General features: G+C 49.1%; 1 protein-coding gene across 1 annotated transcript; it reads left to right on the plus strand.

The window, feature by feature from the left end:
• Positions 1-242: 242 nt before the first annotated feature.
• Positions 243-25,507, plus strand: LOC133349645 (protein HEG homolog 1-like). Its single transcript, XM_061563255.1, has 13 exons — positions 243-2,671; positions 8,165-8,891; positions 11,106-11,267; positions 12,595-12,726; positions 13,415-13,524; positions 14,713-14,774; positions 15,592-15,746; positions 16,667-16,795; positions 17,831-17,873; positions 18,509-18,546; positions 19,257-19,344; positions 20,061-20,238; positions 22,989-25,507. Exons 2-13 carry the CDS (start codon positions 8,744-8,746, stop codon positions 23,124-23,126), a joined length of 1,383 nt encoding a protein of 460 aa, XP_061419239.1. The 5' UTR covers positions 243-2,671; positions 8,165-8,743; the 3' UTR covers positions 23,127-25,507.

Here is a 25,507-nt window from a genome sequence, read left to right on the forward strand (position 1 = left end):
ACTGGGTTCGTAACGCAGTGCGCTAACCACTGCGCCACCGCTCCCCACCCACCCATCCATCCCAAGCACAGCGATTCGCAGTGATGGGTGTGCGTGTGTGTGTGCGTGCGTGATGCCGGGCTGTAATGATGGGTGACGTGATGATGATGATGATGGTGGTGGTGGGGAGGAGGAGGAGGACGAGAGGGAGTAGGAGGAGGAGCCACCAGGATTCCCCTCTCATCTCACTCGTGTGCCCCGCGCCGGCTGCGAAGGCACGGGATTATCGTCATCGGCAGCAGCAGCAGCAGGAAGATCATCGGCAGCAGGAAAATCATCGGCAGGAGCAGCAGCAACAGGAAGATTATCATCAGCAGCAGGAAGATCATCGGCAGGAGCAGCAGCAGCAGAAAGATCATCGGCAGCAGCAGGAAGATCATCGGCAGCAGCAGGAAAATCATCGGCAGGAGCAGCAGCAGCAGGAAAATCATCGGCAGCAGCAGGAAAATCATCGGCAGCAGCAGCAGGAGGAGCAGCAGCAGCAGCAGGAAGATCATCGGCAGCAGGAGCAGCAGCAGCAGCAGGAAGATCATCAGCAGCAGGAGCAGCAGCAGCAGGAAGATGATGGGCATTGTCGACCCCGTGGCTCGGCGTGCCAGCCCCGTGTCACCGCGCACTCGATGAAGGGAGGCGCTGTCGACTGCGCTCAGTGCGGATCTACCGTGAATGATGTCACAGGTCGAAGGTGCGTTATTAACTCGGTTGAACAGTTCGCGTTCAATTGAATGAGTATTTATTTTGAGGCGTCGCGTATCGCGAAGACCGACATGTCTGAAATATTACGTTGATTTGTGATGTTATCGTACGGACGGCGTTGATGTGAAGCGAGTGCATCAGATGGGACTGCTGCCGATGACCAATGCTAGCTGGGGGGAATATGCAGACCGATTGATCTATTTTGACATCGTGTTTACCCAGTCGCAATACGACACAAGTGATGGAATGAACAACAACAACAACAGCAGCAACAACCCACAACAATAATAAAAGACGAAACCAACAACAACAACAAAGACAACAACACCATCAACAACAACAATAATAGAAAGACGAAGGCAACAACAAAGACAACATCAGCAACAACATCAACAACAACAACACCATCAACAAGAACACCATCATCAACAATATCATCAACAACAACACCATCAACAACACCATCAACAACACTATCAACAACAACACCATCAACACCGACAACACCATCAACAAAAACACCATCATCAACAACAACAACAGCAGCTGAGCGACTCTTTGACAAGCCATTGATCACGTGCGCTTTTTTGTTGACACCGACTGAACCTCACGTCGACAACAACCGCCGAGTTGACGCCAAAATCGATCGTCGGCTCTCGGAATGTTCGGGGGACACCTTTGACGTCGACCTAACGCTGGCTGACACGTGGCGGATTTGAAGTCAACGTCAACCAAAGTGGACAACAACAACAATAAGCGGGCTGCGAGAGTCGCCGTTCGATTCGAGGAGCGGTTCGAGGTGGAGCCGCGGTAGGAAAGGGCTCGAACCGCCTCCGTTGTTCGAGCAGGAGTCGATGAGCGCGTGCGTGCAGGTGGAGAGAGGTGTGCGTAGGCCGAGTTTACTACGAAGGCGACAAAGTCAGCTGCTTGTGTGACGACGAAGGGCGTAGAGGTGGCCTTGCATGCCGTGGTCGGGTTCCGCCGAGGTCACGACCTCCACAGCCACGTTGAGAAGTCGCTCGGCTCCACCAAAACCAATCCGGTGACCTCACCTGTACCCCCCCCCCCCCACTTCTCTACTCGCACTGCTCCACTTTGTAATTTCCTCGACATCGGCCACTTTACCCTCATTTCCTGTCACCTGGCTCTATTCAAGCAATGTCGTCACTCTTGGTCAACGATTCTACTCGCTACTAGTGCCGTTTAGCGCTGTGTGTGTATTTGGACCTCTCTTGTCCATATACCCATCGGTGACGACTTCTGTCTATTACATTAAGAAGTGTCTGCGTCAGTACAGGTGTACAAGTCCACATTAGTACAGCTGTAGCTGTGTGTGGAGCTATTGTATTAGTCCCATCAGGTGCAATTGCTCGGGCAGGTGCACACGTTGATAAGAGACAGCTGCTTGAAGGCAGCACCTCGTGCTCATCACACATCAGGCAGGAGAGGCGTGCGACTGCAAGCTCGCTTAGGACAGGCGCGAGTGTCTGTCTTTGTGGAGGAGTATACACGTACAGCGAGGCTTTATTGGGGTGGACTGCACAACTTGGAGGCCAGATGGCTCTGCAAAACAAGCCGACTTTCCCAAGGATCCCCCTTCTCCTCGCCTCCATCTCATGTCTCCTCGTGGCTCCAGGAGTTGTGAGTTCCGCCAATGGGACCTCTACCACCACCACCACCATCGCCCCCCACAACACCTGGACAGGCAGCCAAGACCCAGGCAGTGAACAGCCCCTGTTGTTGTCCTCCTCAAGCTCGCCTTCCTTCTTTTCCTCGTCATCGTCCTCCAATTCCACTTCCTCCACCGCGTCCACCGATGCCTCCTCCTCCACCGAGGACGGTCAGCTGCTGCTGAGTGCCGCTGGGACACGGGAAGAGACCCCTGGGACAACCAGAGCAGAGCTGGAGGAACGAGGAACGCCATCCAGCACAGCAGGTACGGTTCACACCTCTACACGCGAAAAAGTCGAACACAAATTTCTCAGACCGTATTAGGTCTAAGGGGGCTGAGGTGTGCGAGCAGCAATGCTGAGATCCTGGTTGAGAATCCAGGTCTCAGAAGCTCAAACGTGAACGAATTTGATTCTCATGAATAGAAATGAATAGAAATGTTATTATTTCAGTCGAGTCATTGATGATTATTAACAACAAAAACTAAATTCTAATGCAGTTTTTCACATGGATAATTCCAGCTCTGAGAATTACAAATATCGGTTTGACTGTCATACAACAAACAACTACATTATATCTCTATAACGTCTGGGATAGCGTGTCTCATCTATGTGGATTAAAGAGGTCACTTTTAATCATATTTAGTTTTGAATAGTGTCGTTAATCACGTGAATTTTATCTCACAATCGCCGAGGGACCACAGACAAGGTGCAGGGCAGGCAATGAATCGACGCCAACACATTCCCAAGCTCTGCATTCCTTTACACATTAAGATGTTTTCAGGCAGTTACTGAGTGTTTGTACTTGAAGGGCTCTCAGAAGGCGTTCTGTGACATTACCTTCAGCGGGCCGTCGTCTCGCACTGCTCTGCGACGGTTACAACTGAACACGTTGCCTCGTGCGGAACACACCGGTAGCTCAGTGGAAACAACATCGGGAGTCTGGATCTATGTTGAACTTCTTTCGCACCGTACGTAGCTAACCGTGATAATCGGAGGTGCGGGGGAAGGACAACCAACTAAACACAAAATCAGTTCTGAAGAAATTAGATAAGAAAACCGTATAATGTATATAACAATAATATTTATCCAGAAAAGCCTCATTTCGTTTCAAATCAAGACTCGTTTAGTTTGTTTGGCACGTGGAAAGAAACCCGAGGACCTGGAGAGAATCCACCATCACCCGACAATCCGTACAGATAGGCTCTATCGGATGGTCGAATCCATTTCCACGTGTTATATTTATTTGTATGACTTCTATTAACTTTGCCTGCAATTATACATTACTATAGTGTGCGATCATAATTGGTTTGGTATGCTGATTGATCAACGCCATCTTGCCTGGACCACCTTGGAAGTGATTTGTGAATCTCAAGGCTTTAATCAGGTTACATAACGACAATGTGCGCTAAATAAATAGTAGCACTCCACCGTTACGGTCAGTGTGGGGTTCGTGAAGGGAAGGCCCATGATGGATTCAAATGTCACTCGCCACTGATGTTGGCCGTGGCCAGGAATCAAATTCAGTTTTACTGTGCTCATCAGCGGATGAAGCTAACCACTGCGCCACCACTCCACCCTGGTTACACAGAGGAAACTAAGTATAAGTGTTAACTATGTTCAGATGTGGTACTGCACATGTGACTTTTTCTACACAAGTGGGAAAATGTTATCTTGATCTGATCTTGAGCCCCACATGGTCAGCTCAGCCAAAACAAAAATTTAGTTTCAAGCAAAATTTTTGTTTAACCAGATGCAGAGTCTCAAGACACTAGTAAAGTCTCCTTTGCAGGAGTGAATTGGGTCGCGACAAACAATATAACGTGCAGCAATGAAGCAAACAGACATCGGCACAACAACTAAAAGATCTGTGTCCCATGAGAAACCAAAACCATTGCACAAATCAATGCCAAATACTAAACTCGAGGCAGCGCAAGTTGGCTTATTATATCCCTACATGGATCATAGTACAATTACAAACTAGGTTATAGAATCATCAAACAGATACAGGGCTAGCATTGTACCAACGTACAAACAAACAAGGATATATAATTAATTTAAGAGGTTTTTGGGTTAGATCACCTAAATATAAATGTTTCGTAAACCCACCGCCACCCGACACAGCCAATTAGTAAGGTTTATCACGTGGACAAAACGTGGCAATTGGTTACTACGTCAAGACGTCGGTGTGATGGCGAGTAAACCCACGAGATTTACAATTGAGTACGACGTTTAGCTGGTGATTACAAGGATATACACCAAATGCAACTGCAAGTAAAGTTATTAGGAAGACAGGTGATGGGTCGGGGACGTGGGTGCAGCGTGAGTGTTGAGAAACATGTGGCCGAGCGTGCAGAGTGTTGGCCTCAACACTCCCTTGTGCGCTGCCCTCAACAGGTGCTCGCTAACAGCGCTTGTCCCATTCGTCTACAAGGCTAAATTTGGGACCTCTGCGTGTACGCGTCCGTGTGTATATGAAAGTATTTGTGCGCGTGTGTGTATATGAAAGCATGTGCGCGTGTGTGTGTGTGCGTAGCGTTGAGCACACTGTGCTCCGAACGGACAACAGCGGTGACGATTGTCTGAACTGGTCATGGGTCTCCCCGAGGTTGACTCAGCCTCAAATGAGTACCTGGTGCGATGTGTAAACATCACCGCTGGGGAGACAAAGGCGGCCGGGCGTGGTGTTGGCCACCCACCCCCTCGTCTGCCATGCTGGCCTTCATAGGTGCTCGCTAACAGCACTTTCCCCAACAGTATGTTAAGGCTATACGGGGGTCTTTGTCTTTGTGTGTGCGTGCGTGCGCGGTGTAACGGTAGTGCAATGGGTAGCGCACGCATTTGCCAAACATTCCAATGTGAATAGAAAAATATATATACATGCAAATGACTAAATTAGGATACACATCGCAACATCGCCCCTACTGTGAACACTTGGCAGGACTCCCCTGTAAGAGAATTGAGGCTTTCCTAGGTACACACGAATAATAACAATCACGACGTGAACAACAACAACATCCTGTTGGGCCGATTCTACACGAACTCTACGTAACAGATTCAGATGCGTCGACGATCAAAAACGATGAACCGGATGTCACCGATTCCAAAATTGTAATTCTTATTGACGCAATCGTGCACTGAAAGTCGGGGGAAAGGTTAGAAGAGCAAAAGTAAAACAGTGAATCGTGTCACCAAGACATGGCTACGTGAAGCTGATTTTTATTATTATTATGAAGTCATAATGACCATTAATAGAGCCGGGAAGGCTGCACAAAGACTTCAGGCTTTTCTTTTGGGTGGTTTCCCGCAATTGGGATGTCTTTGCCGACTCCTCCTCAACATCTTTACACGTGGGATGAAGCTTATTGTGCCTGGAGACGGTCCACACACACGGGGAGATGCCACTCCACGCTCGTCCACACAGGTAGGTGACGGACGCATATTTGGTGTCTCTGCCATCTGCTCGGCCACCGTGCACGCTCCTCGTCCTAGAAGGGAGACGTTGGGGAAGAAGCCAAGAGGGAGACGTTGGAAGATTCGGCTTGAACGCTTGAAGGAAGAAAATGGCCATTACAGTGAAATAAGGAAGAAAGATAGGGACTGGAGGGAGCTTGATGGAGGGATTTCGAGCCCAGGAGTTACCATTGGGCAGAGGACTAAACAACAAGAATAACCTAATTAGTTGGGAATCCTATAGCACCTGGTAGTCTCCGTGTGAACCACCAACCCCTGAGATGTAGACCCACGCGTCACTGAGCCACGGCAGTCGGGGAGGATCCAGGCTGAAACTCCGTCGCGTCGGCAGAGCCAGCGCGTTCGTGTTTATCCAAAGTTTTAATTTTTAAAGGGCACTTGACCGCAAATCAAGTGCCACCTCATATGCAGGACCTTGAGAGAGGGAGAGAGAGAGCGGAATACTTGTGCCCAGCAGCTGTCTCCCTGCCGAACTACGACCTGTACGATCAACTGGGTAGCGTTGTAGATTGCAAAGGTAAGAGATTTGCATTCGTAAGGCGCTTGCTTAGATGCCTCGGCAAACCGAAGGCGTATCGCATGACATCTCATCTCGACGACTCCGACGACCTGCTGCGTTCCAGCCAATGGGAGCTGCAGTGGCGACCGTCCATTCGCAGCATATTTATGTACGTATGTTAAAATGTTGTGCCATGCGTAGCCAACCGTGCTAAGCGGAGGTACGTGGGAAGGACAACAAACTAAACACTAAAAGGAATTCTAAAGTTTTCAATCGAGATTTAAAAGTGTATAGCTCCGGTGACTTCCTAATATCGGAAGGAAGAACGTTCCAGACGGCCGCAGACGCGCATCTGCTGCAAGGATGACCCGAAGAAAAGCACTCGTTGCACGCAGTACAATTGACAACATTCATTAACGTGCAACGCTTCATCAATCCACTGCTGGATGAAGGCCTTCCCACGCCTTTCGGTCACAGGGTTTGTGACCGTACAGTACTTGGCCATGCTGGGCAGTGCGGGTTGGTGAGGGAGGATGCACACAGCCAACGCCGGTCGGTTCCAATGTCACTCGCCGCTCACGTTAGCTGTGGCCATGAAGTGAAGTGCGCTAACCACTGCACCGCCGCTCCCCTAAATTACAATGAGCACAATAATGATCATAAAAATTATATTATTAATCAGAAAATAAATGAAAGTTGTGATGTTTCCCTCAAACATACTAAAACTTGGCCAATTAATATTCTTGATATTTATTAGTTGAAAGTTAAAAACGTTAAACTTGTTGAGAAATCTCCCCTTTTGCACTCTTGGCTTGGTGCTCAATAAACAAATTGAGTAAAAAGGAGACATTATTAGATTTGTGGGAAAGGTACGTGGCGTTTCGTGCAGATGTACACAGTTCTACGTCATCTTAACACCTGCATCTGTTCAGCTCATTACAGTGTGACGTTACCACATTAAAAACAGGAGATTGTAAATGCGTGTTCGGCAATTCTACCAGATCGTCAACCTAATCAGCGATATTAAGGGAAACATTTTGTTACACGAAGCCACGTGACGCAGAAGTGCAAGATATTCCCTAAGTGTTTCTTGGCAACGGGATATATCGCTGAAAGTATTTTTTTAATACATAGCGAGCAGTTTTAAAACGCCACCGTCTACAGCGCATCACGGCGAGATTAAAACAGACGTTTGGCGAGGGTGGTGCGTCACGGTACATTGTCCAGATCAATTATTCACGTCCCTGGGCATCGGAGTGCAAAGTAAATCATGTTCCCTGTCCCCTTGGTGGCAGAGAGAATTGTACAATGTGTGGCGGGGGTCGCTGATCACTGCTGAGAATTAAAAAAAATGGGAAAAATTTAGTTTGCCCCCCCCCCCCATCCTTCCCTCACCCGCCGAAGTCTGCGATGTCTCACTGGCCCTCTCCACGGTGGCATCACCAGTGCGTGACTCAATCCGGTGTCTCCACACTCAAATGTTTCTCCTGAGCCAATTGGCACTCGCTGGTCACGCATCGCGTGAAGTCCCTCATGTTACGGTCGAGGTGGGTCCCCCAGTCCTTGCTCGCCGAGTCGTTTCTGAGATGAAAAAGGCAGGTGGCAACAGTAGCCACGGTACGTGTGTACGTTGAAGTTCTTTCGCACCGTACGTAGCCAACCGTGCCAATCGGAGGCACGAGAGAGGTATAATGGATTTGGTGTGCCGGATGCAGACGTATTTAAAAATTGCCAACCCCGGGACAATCCCCAGCTGAAATTAATCTCTGGCGTCATCTGCCTGTAGGCGCCACCCCGACCGTGAGCCCCACGGAACACGGCGCCACCGCAAACGTCACAGCCGCCGTCACCGCTGCCGTCACCGTCACCGCCACCACCGCCCCCGGTGACATCGCGCCCCTCACCATCTCACCGCCACCCGGAGGAGGAGGAGGAGGAGGCGACGCCGGCGACGCGTGGAACAGCACCCGAGCAACAGCCGGCGTCTCCAGCTCCGCTGGCGGCTGGACGTTGCCGACCGTCGCCAACCAGTCGGCCGAGGTGGCGCGAGTGCCTTCCCCCACGACTCCGATCCACGGCACGCCGGAACCAGCGCACGCGGCGACCGCGGCGGCGGCGACGGCCGTGGACTTCCCGACAGGCGTCTGTCCGCCCCACGGCCGCGAACGGCTTCGACGCGACGGTGGCCACCTCTCCGACCGGCGAGGGTTCACCCACCGGGCCGGGTGGGACAACGGCGGCGGTCGCGACGGAATCTCCCACCACCACCGCCGGCGCCGTGCCAACCGGAGGTCCGGAAAGCGTGGACGCTGCCGGCGCGGAGCTCCCGCCGTCTCTGCCCGTTCCGCTCGCCGTGACTCGCCCCATGCGGACGTCCCCCGCCGTGGACCACCAGGGCGTGCCGACGGTGCCCCGGCCCGGCAGCATGGGGCCCCCCGCGACCGGGGAGTCGAGCCCCGAGTGCAACGGGACGACGCACGCCAGCGAGGAGCGGGACACCGCGACCCCCACAGGTGATGAACGGAAGAAGGGGATTTTAGTTTTTTTGTCACTTGTTGTTGTTGTTGTTAGTGAAACTGTATAAAATAACGAGTGACGCTGCCAGGGTTTTAATGGGTGGCACACTCTGATGGGAATCCTAAAGCTCGCCGATTAGTTCAATCTCCCGGCGCTGCAGCTGAAACAATGGGGACAGTTTCCAAAAGTACCCTCCGTCTCTGCCGCCAGCAGTGTAAATGGGTTGCATCCACAGTCAATGGGCAGGCCACGCACGTGTGGTGGGGTAAAGTGTGGTGGGGTAAAGTGTGGTGGGGTAAAGTGTGGGTACTCTTTCAACATGTCCGGGTCAGTTTGGAAAAGTTGGTGAAATACCCTCTGAACTCTGGAGGGACTTTCTAGAGAGCTCTGTGTGGTAGAGGTTGTTCTGCCAGCAGCGTTATAAGCAAGAAATTGCAAGGCTCATTTAATTTAACCTTTTTTATTTTTGGTTTTTGGATATTATCGTGAAGTGTTTAGTAATAATAATTTGCCCAGGAACGCATCGGTGAGACTGGAGTATCCAGAGGAAAGCCACGAACAAAAGGAGATAACTCAGAACACTTCACAAATGTAGGGCTCAACCTCATGCTGTACTGATTTTACATCCTGGCCAACTACAGTCCCCAAGCCTATAACACCTGATATTCCCAGGGAATCTCACATCCAAGTACTCGCCAGTCTCCAGCCAGCTTCGCTTCTGAGATCTGACAAGACTCGGAGCGTTCAAGGTAATTTTTAATCTGCTCATGGGACTCGGCTAAATCTTTAGTGCCAATTACTTTATAACGTGCAACATATTTCATGAATCGGATGCATTGTGTGGTTGAGAACTCGGAGGCGTGTAGCCAGAGCTCAAAGCCCTCATACGCAGCCTGAATGGGTGAGAGCCTGAACCAGGTGAGAGCCTAAACCAGGTGAGAGACTGAACCAGGTGAGTGCCTGAACCAGGTGAGTGCCTGAACCAGGTGAGAGCCTGCACGTGTGAGGATCTTGAGCTGCCGTGGATGTGGTTGGATGCTGCGTCTTCGCAGCGGGAGAGAGTTCCAGATGGCTGGTGCAGCTACGGAGAAGTGCCGCTCAGCCAGGACCGTCCTCGTTCTGGGTACAATGATCAGATTGTTCGATGTACCTTGTAGGACGCGGTGGTTTGCTGTGGTTAGTGGAGTGAGAGGTATGGGGGGAGACCTTGGGAGAGAGCTTGGTGGCACGGGAGAGTAAGATAGTAGACTTGGGCAGGGCACGTCTCGTCACCTTAGGGGGGGCGATGATGACCAGGGGGTTGAGGCTGACAATGGGGTGGAAGCCAAAGGAGGAGACACGCCAGAGAGGATGTACACAGCGGAGATGCGCCGACGAGATCGGCTCATGTGGTGCACAGATGGATTGTCGCATCACGAGATCGTGAGACATGGCGACGGCTGGGGGAGAGGCCTTCACACACCAGATCACGCTTTTTGATGACAATGATGATGATTCTTCATTAGAGCGCTTGTCCTGGTGAATCGTGTGGGAACATTAACTAAGTAATGTGCTCACCGTTCACTAAGGACTTAATTCTTAAAAGCTTCAGCCATGTGTACCTGCGTCACTGTAAAAATTTGTCAAACTTGTATAATTACCCGCGAACATAATGAAGAGGGTTAAGATATATAGTTAACATTGGGAGCAATGACCCATATCTCTGCTATAAGGGTCATTGCCTTAAACGTCGCCTATCATATACAGGGTGGCCCAAAAGTCAGGACACATCGGGTTATTTTAATTATTTAACACATGTTCCAACCGACTTCCATTCACATTAATACATGATGCATGATTTTTTTTTAAACGAGGTTAGGACTTTAAAAAAAATATTACAGCTGTTTAATTTTTGAACATTAATTATGTTTTATCTCAATAAATTCTGGGTTCTTCGTCGAGTTTTGTAAATTCCTCCACAGGAATACAAAAATATTAGTAATGATAATAGAGAAAATTTTAACTTAAATAATAAACAATTAAAATGTTTTAATGCCAGTGCTAAAAAAAATGCAATAACCCTATGTGCCCTAACTTTTAGGCCACCCTGTACATACATACATACACATTATATATATTTCCTTTTTGGGCAGTGATATTGGCATCCTGCTGCGCGTGCGATCGAGGAATGTGTCGCGTGTGCGTGCTCTCACGGCTGTGTCTGCGTGCAGAGCCACCGGCGAGCGTGTGCCACCCCAACCCGTGCCCCGTCGGGCAGCGCTGTGTTCCCGAGCCGCAGGGCGAAGAGGGGAATTCCTCTTCCCCAGGGAATTCCTCAGCTCTCTTCACCTGCCAATGCCCTCCCGGGTGGCAGGGACTCAACTGCACTGACGGTTAGTGAACTATCGCAGGGACAATTGTTAATAGATAAATACAAATTCGGTTACTCTTTTCCTCAGTTACACTTCATTCGAACAATTTTTACGATTACGTTTTTTTTTATTTGACCAGATAAGGCTTATTGAGCTATATAGCTTTTTTCAGAAGCGACCTTGCCACAAATGATAACTCAACGAAGTGGCTTATCACGTGGACATTTATAGCAGCCAAATACTCTAAACGCGTGACGTTGATTCTAACTGTGAAGGGAGAAACCGGAGGACCAGATGAAAAATCCACGCGACCACGGGGAGAGACACACGCACACTCCACATGTACAGGCGTCAGGATCGGGGATGAACCCACAACGGCCTGGAAAACCAGGCGAGGTAGTTAACATCTCGCCATGGCAGTGCCGATGACCTGCATGGCATGGTGTGGTCCTAATCCAGCAGTGGAATTGAAAACGTTCCGTGCATGTGCATCCCATTATCATGCTGTTGGAGTCCTACCACAAGACAAATACATTCTTGTTTGGAGTTCTCGCAGCGAGCAATTAATCTCTCCCGTGTCGGTGAAGGGCCACAGAATATGATGTCAAAGGACTACATCTGAAGTCACTTCTGCTTCAGATGTAGACTATAGCGTCTATATTCTCTGCAAAGATTGTTTGTAGTGTGTCATACATAAATAGAGGTTTTTTTGGGTTAGATCGCGTAAATATATAAATGTGTCGTTAAAACCCGCCACCACCCGACACAGTCAACTAGTAAGGGTTGTCACGTAAACAGAACGTGGCCAATTCGTCACTAGTACAGCACACCGGTGTGTGTTGGAGAGCCAAGCCACAACATTTACAGTCTGAGCTCGACGTTTCGCCAGTAATTACAACTAGCTTCATCAGGCAACAGCCAGATTTGTGGAGAAGTCAATCAACCTGGGCCTATGTCCAACAATTTATAACTTACACACCCTGAAGTTTTACCCCTTATCCACCCAATACCTATTCTACCTGCTCTTGTTTTACTGCAGCTGATGCATTATTAAACCGAATGTCGTGCATTAACAAAACTTCTACGAGGTGGGTGAATCATTGGGGTCGAGAATAACGACGGATGGGCGGACAAGGGAGGGACCGTGCATGACCGGCGGAGCCGTGAAACCAGCTCGCGTGCACGAGCAAGGGGAATTGTCGCGTCGCAGCAGGGCGCTGAGAGATGGCGATCAGCTTGGGGACGCCTTCATGCAGCAGTGGATAGATCGTGGCTGATGACTGTGGGCGAGCTTTGCTCCGCGGCTAATCTGTCGCCTTGGCCGCTCCCGCCCTGCCCGCTCGCGCAGACGTGGACGAATGCATCGGCGACGGGACGAACCCGTGCCCCCCGTTCAGCGCTTGCCGGAACCGGCGAGGCAGCTTCGTGTGCGAGTGCCCCGTCGGCTTCTACCAGGACTACCCGCGCGGCTGCCTCGCAGGTGCTGCTGCTGCCTACCTACCTGGCCTCGCCGCTGCACCCCCCCCCCCCCCCCCCCACGCGTCTTGAGCGTGTCACGCGCTGGTTGGTTGCTTGGTTTGGTTGTTGTGTGTGGGGCTGGAGTACAGGACGAGCAGCAGGCCTTCCCTCGGGAGACCAACCGCTTCAGGACTGTGCGAGTGACGGACCGTGCGAGTGACGGACCGTGCGAGTGATCGCTCTGTGGCGTGGCTGTCGAGCAGTGTGCAGGCGGTGCAACTGCACTGGGCCCCGGCGTGGAGCTATAACAGAGGAGGGTGGGGAATTGGACAGGGGAGGGGCCCCCATTTAATTGCTTCACCAGGGCCCATGCTAACCACGCCGCGCCACTGTGTGTGCGCGTGGGTGCTGATGATGATCATGTACAACGGCTGAGTCTGGACTGGGGTAGGGAAGAATGGTGTCAGGACAATGACAAGGTTTCCCCACAATAATGTTTAATTGATATTCAGTTTAATCAAAGGCGTGTTGTTTGTTTTGTGTTTATTTTGTTGTTGTTGTTGCAATTATTGTCCTTTTTTTGTTAAGTTTATTTGCTTTTGTGAGCCAGGCCTCACTTAAATAAGAGAGTTGTAGCCTCGGGCAGTTCGCGGAACTCACAATAAAGATTTCACTTCCTTGTGCCACCATCTCCCGTGTGATTTCCACAGCCAAGACGTTCCTAGGAAACATCACTTTGAAGAATTCCGTGTTCACGGCTGAGATGGGAGACCCTGCTTCCAGCGTGTTCGTGGAGCTGCAGGACAACATCACGGGAGTGGTCAGAGATGGGCACACAACACTCACCCCCGAACTTCAACCAAATCAGAGTCTTTATTTATACCGGAGGAATCCGATAAGCTATACATCTCTTTTTCGCTGATGTCCTGTAGGGGCGAATCAGAGATTTACAACAACAACGATCAAAAAACAATATAAGGAGTCGAAAGTGATGAAGGAAGCTTGTGTTGCCTCCGAAACGTCGTGATTTAAATTAGTTGTTTTCATTTTTTTTATTGATTGTTTTACCTACGTGACTTTACCGAAAAAACCAAAGAGTATGAATCCTTGCAGTCACGAAAGCTTCAAATCTAGAAGTATAGGAAGGTTAAGCAAATCACAAAAAAATATGACTATTTTTATTTTACCAGGTAAAGCCCACCGAGCTAATAGCGTCTTCTTTTAGAAGTGACCTGGCCACAAATGATAGCTCAACGACCACGGGGAGAGAGACACGCAAACTGTAGTCACGGCCAACCAAACGACAACACGACAAGAACATGACATCATCACAACAATGTCAACGAGTCCATGGTAATGCAGAGCTATCACAAAAGTGGTCACCAGTTGATTCATAACGTGCCGCTTATCTCACTTGTGTTGTCCGTCTCGTATATTCTATCTTGTTTGTTGCGTCTTGTTGGCTTCATACACCTTAGGGTAGCATTCACGTATGAGATAATTAACACAATAGATTGAGAGCCCTTTGTCGATCGCACAGCAGTCGTTTGACCATACTTCATCACGCTGGTCAGTGCGGGTTGGTGCAGACAAGTAGAGTAACGGTTCGTATATCACTCGTCACTGATGTTAGCCGTGGCCCGGAATCAAACCGAAGCACCACCATTGCCCAAATGACTGTATATTGAACATTTTTGAACCTTACATTCTTGATAAATGACTCTTTCCCCCCCATAATATCAAGCCATCTAATAAACATTGGTTTAAGCAGCCACACACTGCTGACGAGCCTCGCTAAAGTTGAAACCAGTCCACGGTTTACAAACAACACTACCGGGACACGTGACATCTGGAAGATTCTTTCCGTCGGCAAAGTAAATGCTTTTGACTTTCTGCGAAGGAACACACGGCCTGTGTGTGATTCCATTGCTGCCCCCCCCCCCCCCTGCGATTGTTTTCTGTCTGCGACTCCACCCCAGTGACCCGTGCTCTTGTCTCGTTGTTGTAGATGAACGAGACGTTCAAGGGCAAGAACTTGTCCTACCAAGGCACCACTGTTCTCAGTGTCACGTGAGTTCACGCCCAGCTGCCCAGCTGGGTGGCTACGAAATTAAACACTTACAGAATAATATCAACGTATGAACAATCGCTCTGTTTGTGGTTAAATTCCAATAACGCGTTAATATTTATCAGCACGCGGTATTTGAATGAATGGCATTATTTACATAGCCTTGAGAACGATTGGGACACACGCACAAAAACAACAACAACAACAACGTCGCCATTCGCCACCAAGTGGCGGTGTGCAGCCTTTAAGGTTCTCTGGCCAGAGGTCGTGGAACAGACCCACATGTTATGGGTCAAAAATTATTTACAGAGCTCTCCTTGTGTTTGGCCAAACAGGGGTTGGTTGGGCAAACACAAAACTCTTCCCAATAGTTTAGAGGTTAAATGTGGTTATGTTTTTTTTTTACATGGAGTAGTGATAGTAGTGATCTTCATCATCGCCATGATCACTACCACCACCATTTTATTTCAAATTATGTAGCAGCCAGATGAGAAAGCAAGTCATTTTGTGTGAGACGTGAGTTTATCATGAAATAATATAAAGCAAGCAAAGGTTAATTGTATAAACATTAAGGGCATTATTCAAAATGTAAACACAACATTCAAATGGGGGATTATAAAAAAAGGGGGGGTATGGAATATTTTCTGTAAATCAGCCTCAGACAGCTCCGGCTGAGTTGAAGCCGTACTCACAGTGGTACGTGGCAAAAGTTTGAGGGAAGATCAGCGCTCGGCCTATCTCGGAAGACCACACTTGCACGAACTCTGTTGGCTGATCGGACCGACGTGTGCGCGCGCGCGCGTCCGTCGCCGGTGTCAGGAACGGGAGCGTTGTCGTCTCTGTGCTGCACCTCTTCGCTTCGTCGTCGGCGGCCACGAACCGCAGCGTGAACGACGCCATCCGCAACTACACCGGGAGCTGCGCCAACACGAGCGCCTGCGAGTTCGCGCGCGGCAACAATTTCTCCTACAGCGGTGAGCGCGCCAACGGCGCCCCCGTCCGTTCGGATTTGTGCCCCGTGGTTTTTGGTTTGTGCTCTCGCGTTTCATGTCTTCGTTACTCCGATTGCATTTGAACACACCTGAGAAGGAATGAGCCAAATATCTCCGCAAGGGTTCCTCCCCACAATGGAGTTGATGATCAGCAAGGCGCATCCCTGAGTGAAGGACTTTTGATATCCCTATTTTATTCGCTCTGGGTCCAAATCACCCAGAATGCACCCGATCTTGTACGATCTCGAAGCCAAGCAGGCTTGAGCCTGAAGCGTGCTTTAATGAGTGGCCATCATGCATAACGAATTGTGTTGCAGGCTCCTGCGTGGCGACATGGTCAGCAACACGCTTGTTCTAATGTTTGTTTTACGCAGCCATTGGTGATATGACGACAACAACAAAAATCACCAAATCTCTGCGCTTCCACAACCATCTGTGCTTTTGCACAGGTGGCTGAGAGCTTGGATTTAAACCCAGACCCCCTGTGACTTAAAATTAAAACTATAAACTGAACTATTTTCAATGTATCAGGTAAAGCCCACTGAGCTATATAGCTGTTTTTCAGAAGCAATCTGGCCACAAATGATGGCTCAACGAAGTGGCTTATGTCGAAATTCATAGCAGCCAAATACTCTAAACGCACGTTGATTCTAAATGTGGAGGAAAAAACCTGAGGACCCGGAGAAAAATCATACACAAACACGTGGAGAACACGCAAACTCCAAATACACAGCAGGCGTCAGGGTCGGGATCGAACTCACGACCTCCTGCGTACCAGGCGAGGTAGTTAGCATCTCCTAGCCACTGTGGCTTTCGCGTCCGGGATGGAACCCACGACCTCCTGCGTACCAGGCGAGGTAGTCGACATCTCACAGCCACCGTGATGTCCGCGCTGTCACCAGAGGGTGACGTGTGCAGCCTGTCGGTGTGCGACGAGAGGAGCTCGCGCTGCGTGCACGTCGACGGCGACGTGTCGTGCGAGTGCCGCGCCGGCTTCTTCAAGCACAGCGCCATGGACCACGTGTGCAGAGGTGAGCACCACGTGTGCAGAGGTGAGCACCACGTGTGCAGAGGTGAGCACCACGTGTGCAGAGGTGAGCACCACGTGTGCAGAGGTGAGCACCACGTGTGCAGAGGTGAGCAGCACGTGTGCAGAGGTGAGCAGCACGTGTGCAGAGGTGAGCACCACGTGTGCAGAGGTGAGCAGCACGTGTGCAGAGGCGAGCAGCACGTGTGCAGAGGCGAGCACCACGTGTGCAGAGGCGAGCACCACGTGTGCAGAGGTGAGGACCACGTGTGCAGAGATGAGAACCACGTGTGCAGAGGTGAGCAGCACGGGCGAGCCACCGGTGGCATCGCCGTTAAGTATTCATGAAAGACCAAAAAATTATCGTCGTCGAATAATTATGATGTCATCATTGCCCAATCATCATTCATTATTCGTAAAAAATCATCAACAGATGCTAGTAACTGATGATCATCAGCATGGTCTTGCAATTAAAGATTAATTTGCAATCATGATAATACAATTATTCATATTCGGATATCATCGTTATTCAATTACTGTCACTGTCGTTATCGTCAAATAATCAATTTTAAATAATCTAAATTAAATAATTATTCTTCCTCTTCATCAATATTATCATGTCATCATCATCTGCACCATCATCATCAATACGATCAGGTATTGGCCCTGACGATAAGGACTTTACTCGTTGTGATGAATGCTTATGAACACAAGAAATGTCGTCTTAACCATTAAATCATCGCTATCAGTATCGTGATCAGCATCACCTTCATTAAATCATCACTATCATGATCATCAGCAGTAAGCAGCAGCACTGTTAGCAGGTCCTACTTAAAATAATCATCGATTGTAGACGTTCATTGGAGGCCTCGTTAATTCTCGGTGGTGCGATCACGCATGGGAGATCTGATGATAATTAACGATGCTTTAATGATGATAATTTAAACATGACTGTGATTAATCATTTCTGGAAGAGGGAACGTCTTTGAATCGCACAGAAATCTGCCAAAGAGCAATGAACCCGTCCCTGTTTTCACAGCTTGTGAAAACGGCTACAAGCTGCATAACAATGCATGTGTCAAGTAAGTTTCATTCAAACTCAGCTGGGTTTAATTTGTATTATTATTTAAAGTTACTCATTCATATGAGGCACGGGTGGCTCAGAGATCTGAGCACTGGGCAAGAAACTTCTGGAGTTTAGGGTTCAAATGTGGGTTTCAGCCACCCTACTTAACCTGGCTAAAAATTCCAGCTATGGAAATTCGAAATATCAGTTTGACTGGCATGCGGATGGACATTACCCTCGTATGCTGACTTGCTGGGAAAGTGCTGCCCCCTGTTGTGTGTGGAGTAGAAGCCTCTTGACACGATCTCAGAGGTAGATCTGTAAAAGCCGCTTACTTGCGCCGTTCTCTATCCTGAAGCAGAAGATTAGTGCTGCATAGAATTGCATTTGCCAATGAGATTTCTAACTTTCATCCTTACCCATGTGTCGATAGTTTTAATATACACATTTATTGAGGGACTGTGTGTTGTCTTGGTGTGTTCTGGGACTGTTTTGCAGTTCGTTTGCCGCCTTTCCCAAGCTTAGGAATTGGTGTACTTATGCAATTTGAACTTATATACTTTATCATTTTTTTTAAAGATGTTGTTGTTGTTGTGATTGTGGTTCACCTGCTCCGCCAATGAGTGCCCTGCCTGTGTGCGTCTCCCGCAGGTGCCCGTTTGGCTACTACGGCCACCAGTGTGAGGAGCGTGAGTCTCGCCCACAACGATTGCCTCCTCCTCCCTGCCTCTCACACACACACGCGTTGGGTTTGGAGGTTTTTCAATCATCTCCTTGCCAAATCACTCGGACTTCACCCGATCTCGTCCGACCTCGGATGTTAGCTAAGGGGCCGTCCATAAATGACGTCACGCACCTGGGGGGGGGGGGGTCAGACATTTGTGACGATGTGTGACGAGGGGGGGGGGGGGGTGAGAAATATGACGTCGCATCAAAATGTGCAGATTTAAATAAATCTAGACAACACGTTCGACTTAATTAAATAGACTTTTTCATAAATGTTTTCTCCTACAACATCAGAGTGCAGCGCCACATTAAATACGCAATACAATGACAATAGTTTAAAGCGATTTGAAGCATGTTTTTTTGGGGGGGGGGGCAGAGCTTTGTGACGTCATATTTGAGGGAGGGGGTCTGACTTTTGTGACGCCGTGTGACGATGGGGGGGGGGGGGGGGGGATAAAAAATCGTCCAAACTCGCGTGACGTCATTTATGGACGGCCCCAAAGAGCTGCATGTGTGACCACGCACGTGCGTCAGCTGCCGGGCTGCCGCCTGAATCTGTGTTGCTTTGGCTGCTGTTGTTGTTGTAGCTGTAGCTGCTGTTGTTGTTGTTGCTGTTGTTGTTGTTGTGCTGCAACAATGGCTGAGCCCCCGTGTGGTTGCGCTGCCCGTGCAGGTTACCTCCTCGTCGCTGTCGTCCTGGGGGCAATGGGCGGGGGGCTCCTCGTCAACCTCGCCATCGCTCTCTCCATCACCTGCTACAGGTGTGGGTCTCTCTGTGTGTGTCTCTGTGTGTGTGTCTCTCTGTGTGTGTGTCTCTGTGTGTGTGTGTCTCTGTGTGTGTGTGTCTCTGTGTGTGTGGGTCTCTGTGTGTGTGTGTCTGTGTGTGTGTCTCTGTGTGTGTCTCTGTGTGTGTGTTTCTCGGTCTGTGTGTGTCTCTGTGTGTCCCTGTGTGTGTACCTGTGTGTGTCTCTGTGTGTGTGTGTCTGTGTGTGTGTCTCTATGTGTGTGTGTCTCTGTGTGGGTGTCTGTGCGTGTGAGTGTCTCTGTGTGTGTGTCTGTGTGTGTGTCTCTATGTGTCTGTGTGTGTGTCTCTGTGTGGGTGGGTGTCTCTGTGTGGGTGGGTGTCTCTGTGTGGGTGTGTGTCTCTCTGTGTGTGTGTGTCTCTGGCTGTGTGTGTGTGTGTCTCTGTGTGTGTGTGAGTGTCTCTGTGTGTGTGTGTCTGTGGGTGTGTGCCTCTGCGTGTGTGTGTGTCTGTGTCTCTCTGTGTGTGTGTGTCTCTCTCTCTCTGTGTGTCTCTCTGTGTGGGTGTCTCTGTGTGTGGGTATTGAGCTTCTTTTGCACCGCACGAAGCCAACAGTGCTAATCGGAGGTACATGGGGCGGGGGGACAACAAACTCAAAATAACATCGAGACAAATAACGTCGCGCGTTTTCCGACGCTGCTGTTGCGTTCGTTTTTGTTTTCTCTCCCCGCGCAGAAAGCGCCGCCTGGAGGCCCAGCGAGCCCGCTACAAGGACGAGGGCTTCCAGTTGTCCCCCTACGCGGAGCTGCCCCGGATCCCCCGTGCCCAGACGGCGTGGGGGCGCGAGACGTACGAGATGCAGGACAGCGGCAGCACGCGCAACCTGCTGCACCCCGACGAGAGCTACATCGCGGTACGGCGCACGCGAAGACGCCCCCCCACCCCGTAGAGCCTTGGCACCATGGGTGGAAAAAACCCGATTTTTCCAGCGGCAGGCATCGGGTTTTTTCTTTAATACAATTAAACCCGATTTCGGGGAATTACAACCTGGTTTCATGAATACGAAACTCTGATCCAAGGCTTAGGCTGCTTCCTCGTCGGTGCTGCTATCGTACTCGGGGGGGCCGTCGGGCACGGGGTAGTCGTAGAATGCGGCGGGCAGGTTGGTCTTGATGAACACGAGCTTCTCCTCCACAATCGTGGGCGCCGCCAGTGAGTTCCTTAGCTTGGAATGGATGAAGCCCGTTGTTGAGAAGTTGGCGAAGTGCGGTTCTGCAATTAGAACCAATTAAACCGGATTTCTCCCAATCTCAGATGATCGGGTTTCATATAAAAAGACAATTAAACCCGATTGTAAAAAAACTGACTGTACCACCCTTGCTTGGCACACTGCTGGGGACAAGGTGCGGATCGCGAGTAGCACCATGTCTAAGCAGGGCTGGCACTGTGGCACACGAGGGGCGATGTTTACACACAGCACCAGGTACTCATTTGAGGCTGAGTCGACCTAGGGGAGGCCCAGGACCGGTTCAGATCATCGTCACCGGTGGTTGGCCGTGAGCGGGAATCGAATTCGGGTCGCCGGGTCCGTAGCGCGGCGCGCTAACCACTACACTACATGCACGCGCACTCACGTGTACGTGTATATGTGTGCATGCACACGCATGTGCACACGTGTACACACATGGGGGTGGGGAACCTTTCCTTGCCCGAGCAGTGCGATCTGTTCATCACGTAAACCGAGCACTGCCCATCATCACACGCTTGCACAGGAGGTACAGACGCTATGCGTCTAGCAACGCTTGGTGCCATCGTATGAATTCCCAGACCAAATGCGCAGTCATCATGTTTGGTCTTCTAGTGCGATACGAGAGAGAGATTCTCCAGGGGACCTATCAGAATTTTTTTAAGTGGATCTCGTATTCAAAAAAAGCTTTAAATGAAGTTGAGTAAAATTATCGAGGAACATTCTGATGTAGGGCAGATATTCTTCAACACTTTTACTTACGTCTATGCTTCGTAAAATTAGAATCGTAAAAAATAAATACGTGTTTAAAACAACCCTTTGGCTGAACTTTTATATAACACGCTGTTATGGGAGGAACGCAGAGTCATGTGACTGAGAGATGACATCACCTTTGAGCTACCTGACTGTTGCTATCAGCTGGATATGAGCAGCATGCGCTCACTGGTCTTGCTGTGGGTCAAAAGTCAACAGTGGATGCCCTCTGGAGAGATTCACGCCCACTTTAAAATGTGGAATTTCAACCTCTGACACAGGGCTGTTAAACACGGGGCGAAACTCCACCCCACTCTCTTCTGAGCAGCAATAAATTACTTTGACCTTAATTGTATTTATGTTTAAGGTCAAGCCACGTTAGTTGCTTGTGACCAAATAAACAGGAATTCAGCCGATCTCATCAGACCTCAGAAGCTAAGCAGGGTCGAGCCTGCTTGTACGGTTCTTTGATGCGTGACCACCGTCCAGCAGAGGGCATTGCAGGAAAATATAATTTGATTTGAAGCTTTCGTGACTGCAGGAATTACTCTTTGGTTCTTTCGGTAAAGTCGCGTAGAAAGAGAAAATAAATTGCATAAGAGTACGACGTTTAGATTGCAACACAAGCAGCCGTCATCAGGTAGAACTAAATTTGAGAGAGAGACAAAACACGGACACGGAGACACACAGACAGACACACAAGCAGAGAGAGAGAGAGACAACACCGACACACACACAGAGAGAGTCTCTGTTTTGTCTCTCTCTCAAATTTAGTTCTACCTGATGACGATTGCTTGTGTTGCAATCGAAACGTCGTACTCTATTATTTAATAGATTTTCTTTCAACGTGACTTTACCGAAAGAACCAAAGAGAAAACTACAATGTTGTGCTGCACTCTTCCCTGACGTTTACGCTCTACGCCTTCACTAACACGCTACTGACCAGCGTGGTGAAGTATGGGCAAATAATAAATAATAAAATAAAAATAATAGAAAAATAATAATAGAAATAATAATCTTATTATTTATATTATTCTTTATATTATTATTTATATCTACCTACGTGACTTTACCGAAAAAACCTAAGAGTATGAATCCTTGCAGTCACGAAAGCTTCAAATCTAGAAGTGTGGTCAAATAACCTCCATGACCACCACGGCATGGGGAGGTCATAACCTCGCAAGGGATTTCTCGACACGGGGCTTAATGTCAGCCTGGTCTGTCCAGGTTACCAAGATGAAAAATACATGAGGCAGCTGACACATCACACCCAATACACCTCGTGTCACGCCTGTGGCTACCAGTCACGTGCCAACTCTCGTCTGCAAGCGACGCAGAAATTATCGCGTGAGTAATGAGGCCCTGGCTCTACGCCGACACCGATCCAGTTTTACCACAGTCGGTTGTCCACCACCCCCGATTAGCACGGTTGGCTACGTACGCTGCGAAAGAAGTTCAAAACACATACACACATGAGGACAGTCTTGTGCAATTGCTCGTTACGAATTAAAGAATGGCGGAGGTGGAAGGGCAGGTGGCGTGTGGCGCCCACCACGGCTGCCCTGCAGCTTCGCTGAATGCTGCTGCCCTCCCCGGGTGGCGCTGTTACAACCTCCTTGCTGTACTGCCCATGACCCCCCAACCCTCCCCCTGCCTGCCTGCAGCCGGCGTACCGGAGCTCGGTGAAGATGGGCGAGTCGGGGCAGCCCTACTCCGTGCTGCCCCCAGGACAGTACATGTACGGAGGGCAGCACAATCCGTCCTATGTCCACGACGACACTCGCCGGAGAGATTACTTCTGAACGGCGACTTCGTTTTAAAATCGTTTTTGTTTTGCAACCTTCCTATGACGTGCACGATGCGCATGTGTGTTTGTTTTTCACTCGCCAACATTTCAGCCAGAAGCCGCTGTTTAATTTATGTTGCCAGTCGTGAGCCGAATATTTATTTTCGTTTCTTTTCTCTTCACCTACTACTGAAAAACGTCTTCCTCCGTGGGTATGAGGCAGTGTAATGAGCAACTGTGAAAATGAAAAAAATTCTAGAGAAGTGAACGCGTCTGTTTCTGCTTTTAATTGTGTGAGCTCTCTCGCCTCTTATTTTCGAGGAGAATTGTAAGTCCTGGTTTCTGCATGAATTGGTCTGGGCCAGTGGAATCTTGTTCTGGTTCAGACAGGAATGTTCACTTGCTGATCTTATCCCACTCTGGTTTTTTTTGTAAACAAAGAGAGAGAAAAATCTGACTTTTCTTTCCCGACAAGTGCAAGTTTTGGCGCTCAAAATAGTATTTGTAATGTTGATTTACGAGGATAGAAACATTGTGGGTTTTCCCGGTGGATCCTAACGCGCTTGCTTTCATGTTGCACTGCGTCAAGCGAGATCAACTTAAGTGTTCAAAGTTTCAAATGTTTAAGAATTTTGTTGTTTTATTTGTGCCACAGTATAAGCAGAATTGTTGACAAATCTTGAAACAAAGTATTTAAAAAAAAAATTTAAATAATTTAAACATCTCACCAACAAAGATTAGCCAAATTGTCAGAGAAGATCAATCGGATCATCTTTTTATCTGATTTGCTTAAGTTTTTGTTTATGATGTTGCCAAACTTCAGCAGAAACCACTGGTCAATGTTTGTGGTTGCTGCCAGACTCTTTGAAACTGCCTGGTGATGAGTGGTTTATGTTTTCACCCCGCATCAGCTCATTCGCTGTCCAGACATTCACGCGAAATGTCTAGACAGCATGTCCGGGTCCTGGTATTACGATAATCACCCTGTAAATATTTCCTGCCTTGGACGTTACAGCTATTGCTACCAATGAAGTATTTATGATTGATTGTATTCCTGTAAGCACGCACCGCCGTGTTCACCTCTTGGGTCCAGCAAACGTGCCCACGGAGGGGGCGGGGGGGGGGACATTGTTCGGATTTCATGAGAAGACATTCTCCAGTTCTGGGTCATGTATCGGGAAAAGTGTCGGATCGAAGTGAACAAGAGAAGTCGCTCGCCTCCATCATCAAAACCGATCAATCCACTCGTGGACGAAGGCCCCTCCTAGCCCCCATCACATCTCACGAACTCGCAACGGAACTATCCACCCGGTGCCTGCACGTGAACTTATTTCATCACTCCATCTCCTTCGTGCAAACCCTCTTGGCTCGGAGAGAAGTGCTGTGGCTCAAAATCGGCGTCCGTCACTGCTTGATGATCACTTCCGAGCTTCAAAGGGAACGTGGTGATGTGAAATCTTGGTGCCTGTCCGACAGCGCATCCTGAGCTTTTGGTGGACATACTTCATGCCACGCCATGCCCCCACCGCAAGGACAGTGGCACATGATGCGGTGCAAGAAGCAAGCTGGGGCAAGCCTGTTTGATAAGCGAGCCTCCCATAACTTTGAAAATTAACGTGGGATTGCCGTTTTTTGTTGAAGACTGAAGACAATGCAGGACGTGTCCTTGGAAGAAAAAAATAATTGAATACGCGACTTGCTGTTGTATATAAACAAATAGCAGTGACGACGATTTCACGCAATGAAATTAATTCTGCAAGGTATTTTATCATTGTTATTTCGCGGAGTTTCATTTTGCTGACTTTCATTGCACGTGTGCTATGAAACTCCTAGCGCCAACCACTGTTACCGCTCCCCATGCACACATTCATACAGATTTACACATGTAATATCCTAAGAGCTCAGACAAAGATTCCCCGGATAGCCTGAACAGACTGCTGGGGCAAGTGCTGTTAGCGAGCACCTATGAAGGCCGGCACAGCACACGAGGGGGTGGTTGGCCAACACCACGCACGGCCGCCTTTGTATCTCCAGTGGCGATATTTACACACCAGGTACTCATTTGAGGCTGAGTCGACCTAGGGGAGGCCCAGGACCGGTTCAGATAATCGTCACACTGGTGTTGGCCGTGAGCGGGAATCGAACTTGGGACAGCGGGTTCGTAGCGCAGCACGCTAACTGCTGCACTATCCTAAGAGCACAAACACACGCGCTAGTTCTACTGGTCAATTTTCTTGAGTAGCCTCTGAAGAAGACTTACCTGTTAAGTAAAGAGAAAATAAATTGCTATGAAAACGTGTAAGTATTATATTTTCCTAGCCACTTTTCGCTCTCTGGTGCCGTTTATAATTCTTCATGAATCGTGTCTGTATTGTTGGCATAAATGTTGGCTTGTGC

This window comes from Lethenteron reissneri, chromosome 31 (genome assembly GCF_015708825.2).
Source record: "Lethenteron reissneri isolate LAM-NWPU_2019-01 chromosome 31, ASM1570882v1, whole genome shotgun sequence".
Classification (NCBI taxonomy): Eukaryota; Metazoa; Chordata; class Hyperoartia; order Petromyzontiformes; family Petromyzontidae; genus Lethenteron; species Lethenteron reissneri.